Source organism: Watersipora subatra, chromosome 10, assembly GCF_963576615.1.
Source record: "Watersipora subatra chromosome 10, tzWatSuba1.1, whole genome shotgun sequence".
In the NCBI taxonomy this organism is placed as follows: Eukaryota; Metazoa; Bryozoa; class Gymnolaemata; order Cheilostomatida; family Watersiporidae; genus Watersipora; species Watersipora subatra.
Genome location: NC_088717.1, coordinates 10,636,428 through 10,642,366, shown reverse-complemented (window position 1 = coordinate 10,642,366; position 5,939 = coordinate 10,636,428). Strand labels below are relative to the sequence as shown.

The following is a 5,939-nucleotide window of genomic DNA, read 5'->3' as shown; positions in this document are numbered from 1 at the left end:
TCTATCTTTCTATATTTCTATCTTTATATCTTTCTATCTTTATATCTTTATATCTTTCTATCTTTCTATCTTTCTATCTTTATATCTTTCTATCTTTATATCTTTATATCTTTCTATCTTTATATCTTTCTATCTTTCTATCTTTATATCTTTCTATCTTTATATCTTTCTATCTTTATATCTTTATATCTTTCTATCTTTCTATCTTTATATCTTTATATCTTTATATCTTTATATCTTTATATCTTTCTATCTTTCTATCTTTCTATCTTTCTATCTTTATATCTTTATATCTTTATATCTTTCTATCTTTCTATATTTCTATCTTTATATCTTTATATCTTTCTATCTTTATATCTTTCTATCTTTATATCTTTATATCTTTCTATCTTTCTATCTTTATATCTTTATATCTTTATATCTTTATATCTTTATATCTTTCTATCTTTCTATCTTTCTATCTTTCTATCTTTATATCTTTCTATATTTATATCTTTCTATCTTTCTATCTCTCTATCTTTCTATCTTTATATCTTTCTATCTTTCTATCTTTATATCTTTCTATCTTTATATCTTTCTATCTTTATATCTTTCTATCTTTCTATATTGATATCTTTATATCTTTATATCTTTATATCTTTCTATATTGATATCTTTCTATCTTTCTATTTTTATATTTTTCTATCTTTATATCTTTCTATCATTATATCTTTCTATCTTTGTATCTTTCTATCTTTATATCTTTCTATATTTCTATATTGATATCTTTCTATCTTTATATCTTTCTATATTTTTATATTGATATCTTTCTATCTTTCTATCTTTCTATTTTTCTATCTTTCTATCTTTCTATCTTTCTATATTGATATCTTTCTATCTTTCTATCTTTCTATTTTTCTATCTTTCTATCTTTCTATCTTTCTATATTGATATCTTTCTATCTTTCTATCTTTCTATTTTTCTATCTTTCTATCTTTCTATCTTTCTATATTGATATCTTTCTATCTTTATATCTTTATATCTTTATATCTTTATATCTTTATATCTTTCTATCTTTCTATCTTTATATCTTTATATCTTTCTATCTTTCTATCTTTATATTTTTCTATCTTTATATCTTTCTATATTTCTATCTTTCTATTTTTCTATCTTTCTATCTTTTTATCTTTCATGATGCAATGCATGAAAGATAAAAAGATATCACTTTAGGTGCAATTCATGAGTAAAGCATAATATCAGTCTTAGTATGTTGTCCAACCTGTTTATGGTGTAGTATAGACATAATGTAGCAGCATAGAGTCGATTCGGCCAAAAAAAGGCTTTCTTTATTGTTTTGGAAATTTTTTAGAGAGATAGTGTACTGAAGATATGTTATATCATTATTGTATCTGAGTGGAATAGTTTTATCTTGTTATATCTCAATTACACACATGTACAAGTATATGAGCTTTGCTTTTCAGTTATTTTCCGAATCAAGATTTAAGTGAATTTAATTTTAGCTTATGGAGTTTTTTCTGATAACTACTGATTTAGTTCGAACTCATTTCACTTTAGCATAAACTCATTTCCCTTCGGTACAAACTCATTTCCCTTCGGTACAAACACTCTGGTAAAAATAACCTCCATGCATTTTATTGGTTAATTTACCAAGTCTTTTTAAACTCAATCAGCTCTTACCACTCAGAATATTTCTTTTTGAGTCGTTTTACCTTGAGTTGTTTATCATGACAATCTACCAGAACAAGGCCTTTGTAGTATAATATCACTATATTAGTGCATTATTTTTAAATCGATTTTGTGTTATAAAAAACCAGTATGACAAGAATTAAATGATTTTTGTTTCTTTCATAACCTTCTAGTCATATCTTTCTGTATATTCTCAGCAGGATCCCTTGTGATGCAGAGTAACTTTGCCTTTTGTTTCACACGTTGCAACACCAAGTGTACAACTGTTACCTGTAATCGCAATAATACTCATGGTTATTGTTAGCCACCAAGATTTTTGCAGCCTGTTCATTTTCGGATAGAGACCAGTGTGAAATTTAAGCTGCAGTGCATGATCTCATGACAGCTGCGCATGTAGATCTAGACTGTACTGGTTAAGCAAGTTAACTTGCTTAACCAGTACAGCAATAATTATTGCTCAATCAAACAGATTTTAACAAGTTGCGTATGAGCTACCGGTGTCAATAAGAATGTGTATTGCAGTTGTATTGTCATGAGGTTGTTGAATGCTATAGAAAAATTTAAATGCTTTATATAAAATTAAATTTAAAAAAGATTAAGATGCCTAGAGGAGCATTCTAGGCATCTGCTCATGGGTGGCAAAGCCATGGGTAGGTTAGCTTTTGATAATCATGTGTATGCCTCAGTGACAGCTAGGCTTCACACACTAACAATATGTCTAGCTGAGGCTAATTGTAGATGTCTGGTGTGGATACACCTACTGACACTGCTAAATAAAGATTTACTTTTACAATAATAGTTATTACTGCAAAGTTTCATTTCTGTGAAAGCCATGACACAATTTCACTAACTTCTTGAAGTATAAACAGCCTATTTGTGATGCTATACTTTGCTTGAGACAAATCGTTACCCTAGTAAGTTCACAGTTGATCCGGAAACATTGATGCAAGATGCAAGGAGGCGAATGTAAACTTGTGAGCTTTAATTATAATCATAGTATTATAAGCGTTCTTTAGAATTACAATGATGGCTGAAAAGATGTCAGAAGAAGAGAAATATTATGTTTGACGATGTTGAACAAATACAAATATTTTGATCTCAAGAAATGGAAGCTGCTTTAGATAAGCTGCAAGCTACCCAAACAGCGTTTCTCTATATTGAAATAGACATTGGATCAATATGATGCTTTAACCAACCAATTAAATAAAATCAATTTAAATTGGCAAACATAAAACCTGACATGAGCGGACAATTACAACAGAGTTTGAAATATTGATTTTTACACTCGTAAGCAAAAGGTCATACATACATCAGCAAATTGTTTACTATAGTAACAGTTATCTTACTGTATGTTCTGCCATCTGTTCCACAGACTGGGTCCCATAAAGCAAAACATATAGATGGGCAGTCAGGCTTTGCAGACTTAGGAAGTGGTGTTGTAGTACCAGGTCTCTGACACGCTGTCTTTGATACCATTGTAATCTTTTTACCTGATTTGCAAGCCGCAACGTCTAACTCACATGTGTTACCTAAAAAGTTATACCATAGAAGTTGGTGTTAACAGACAGCTCAATGAGAGATTCCATAAATAAAATTTATGGATTAAGAAGGATAAGTTTTAGGAATAGACAATGATACTCCATCACTAACATTTTGGTGGTAACTACATGTAGATTATCTATTACAATTGCAAGTAGGTCGTGAAAGGTCATATATTTAGTTGAAAAATATTATGCTACAAAAAGGTTTGATGCAAACGCAGAGTCATTTTATGATTTTTGGCATTGTAAGCGTAAATTAGAAGCCAAGATAAACAGAGTTTTAATATTTAACAGCCTCTTGCTGGGGTAAAAAGGAAAGTCTATTAAATACTAAGACACTGCAATAAGAACAACCATAAAGGGGCTTAAAAATAATCATCTACAATTGCTCTATACTAGTTTCACTATAGCATTGTGTGTTGAAATTCCTAGTATTATCTTAGTATTATGATTTTTGCAATATAAATATTTTTGTAAAATGTTTTTGAGTATTTTACAACTGTAAAGCATGATTTAATTTCCAAGTATCGCTTATAAATTAATTGAAGCCAAAAAGATAAACTTCTGAACATTGTCAATAATATTTGACAAAAAGTTGGCAGTTAAAAAATGTACAAACTTAAAATATATTTGCAGTATTTAACAAATTTCTGATGAAATATAAAAGGTTAAAAGTTTGTGATGTTAGGTACATCTGTATGTTCTGTAAATTTGCAAATATTCCAAAGTAATGAAAAGTTAGTCAACATGAATAATTAGAATATATTTATGATTTGTAACATTTTTAAATAATGGCACAGTAATGAATTTAAAATGAGTTATTTAATATTGCTTGATTTTTCATCACCCTGTGTCATCTTCCCTCAAAGCACCTGCTTACCATATGTTCTTCCATCACTTCCACACACAGGGGCCCACAAAGCTATGCAAACTTCAGGACAATTTCTCCTTGCTGGGGTTACTGTAGGTCTAGACTGGGAATTTGTTCTTGAACACTCTCCGTTATATAGCTGTGTTATCTTTCCATTGCTATTGCAAGTGGCAGCATTCATGTAGCAGTCATTACCTGTTTGAATATTATAAATCTGTGTGTGATGCTCAGCCAAATGAGTGTCTCAAATTATTAATAAAAAAGAAGTTGTTTCGTCGATGAAAACAACTGCAACCTACAATATAGATTGCAAAGTATTGCGGTGATCTTACAAGTTACGCATTATAGTTTTTTAAAAATAATTCTTTTTGAATTATTCTCAAATACTACAAATTACACAGAAGGTGACAGCTAGTTTCGCAGTATAATAGTGATAGACTTGCAAAAAGCCTCCATGTGACTTTCTAAAAGGCTGGATTATTACTTTAAAAGTTGACTTGCAACAAAATTCACATTACAGTTATTTGGTATCAAAATATTCACCATGTCTTACTCTGTTGTGTTGTAGGTGCAAAATATGTGGAAATGTGATTACAAGCTTTTAAAAGCAAACAAACGAACAGTTAATCGCAGCCACACTAGACCGCCGTAGTTTGGATTCTCTTTCCAAAACGGCTCAAATGAGACGTAGTTGTACGAGATGGCTTCTGTTTACACTTTCAAGCAACCTCATTCGTCAAAATGTTTTCTTGAATATACTTCACACATTCAATAAAACCATGTCTATTGTTCTTACATGACTATTTCATCGTCATTGTAATGCTGTCGCATTGAGCACTGATATCCTATAACCTACCGTAAAGATTCGTTTATTTTTTAATCTTAGCTCGAAGGAGTATATATCATTGTCTGATAAACATGACGAGCCTGTTGGTCACCTGTGATAATCGACAATCGAAAAACGATAATTAGTTTTTAGGCATTGGTCCAGCCGTGAGTAAACCTTTGAATAGGAACACAGTTTAGTTTATGCATTATAATTTTGAAAAAATACTTACTTTTGAATGATTTTCAAATAGTACATATTACACAAAGGTGACAGATGGTTTTGCAGTATAATAGTTATAGGCTTCCGAAACACCTCCATGTAACTTCGTGATAGGCTGGATTATTCCTTTAAGTAGTTTTTGGCTGTGTTTCGCTTAGATTGTGTTACCCATCGGGCAGGTTTTTGAAAATTGACCAATAAAACAAATAGAATTCAAATGATCTACTGGTCAACAACAAAGGAAGCGCTTTGGCTGACTTCGTATGTCGTTAGTAGTTATTAACTAAAATGTTCGTTCTTAGACATTTGGTCCAGCTGTGAGTAAATATTAACCTTTGAATAGGAACACAGTTTATTTTGCTACTCACTGTATGTTTTTCCATCACTTCCACAGACCGGATCGTAGACTTCATAGCAGAATCCTGCGCAGTCTCTTTTTGAACACGGTCCTTTGCTCATGGCTTTGATAGATTTATCAGAGCAAGCTGCTGCTGCTAGTTCACAGGGGTTTGCTGTTGAGTAGTTACAGGGTTGATTATAGATGGTATCCATAACAGGATAGAAGATGAAGTAATCAAACTAATTTAATTCGAACTGATCTCCATCGTCTCAAAATAAAAATGCATGCAACTATATTTAGGACATCTATGATTGCAAAAACGTTGTTCCTAAAGTAATTGACAATGGTTTTCTGTTTGAATACAAAAACCACCAACTGCTGTTAAGACACCACCTTGACAAATTTTTTTTCCTAAATTCTATGCTAGGAAAATTATAGTTGAAAAAATTATTG

General features: G+C 30.7%; 1 protein-coding gene across 1 annotated transcript; it reads right to left on the bottom strand.

Annotated features, from left to right (window-relative positions):
* Nucleotides 1–1,841: 1,841 nt before the first annotated feature.
* Nucleotides 1,842–5,698, bottom strand: LOC137406767 (four-domain proteases inhibitor-like). Its single transcript, XM_068093380.1, has 4 exons — nt 5,515–5,698; nt 4,108–4,293; nt 3,033–3,215; nt 1,842–1,956 (listed from the first exon to the last, which is right to left on the bottom strand). The coding sequence occupies exons 1-4, from the start codon at nt 5,696–5,698 to the stop codon at nt 1,880–1,882; spliced, it is 630 nt and encodes a 209-aa protein (XP_067949481.1). The 3' UTR covers nt 1,842–1,879.
* Nucleotides 5,699–5,939: the final 241 nt, after the last annotated feature.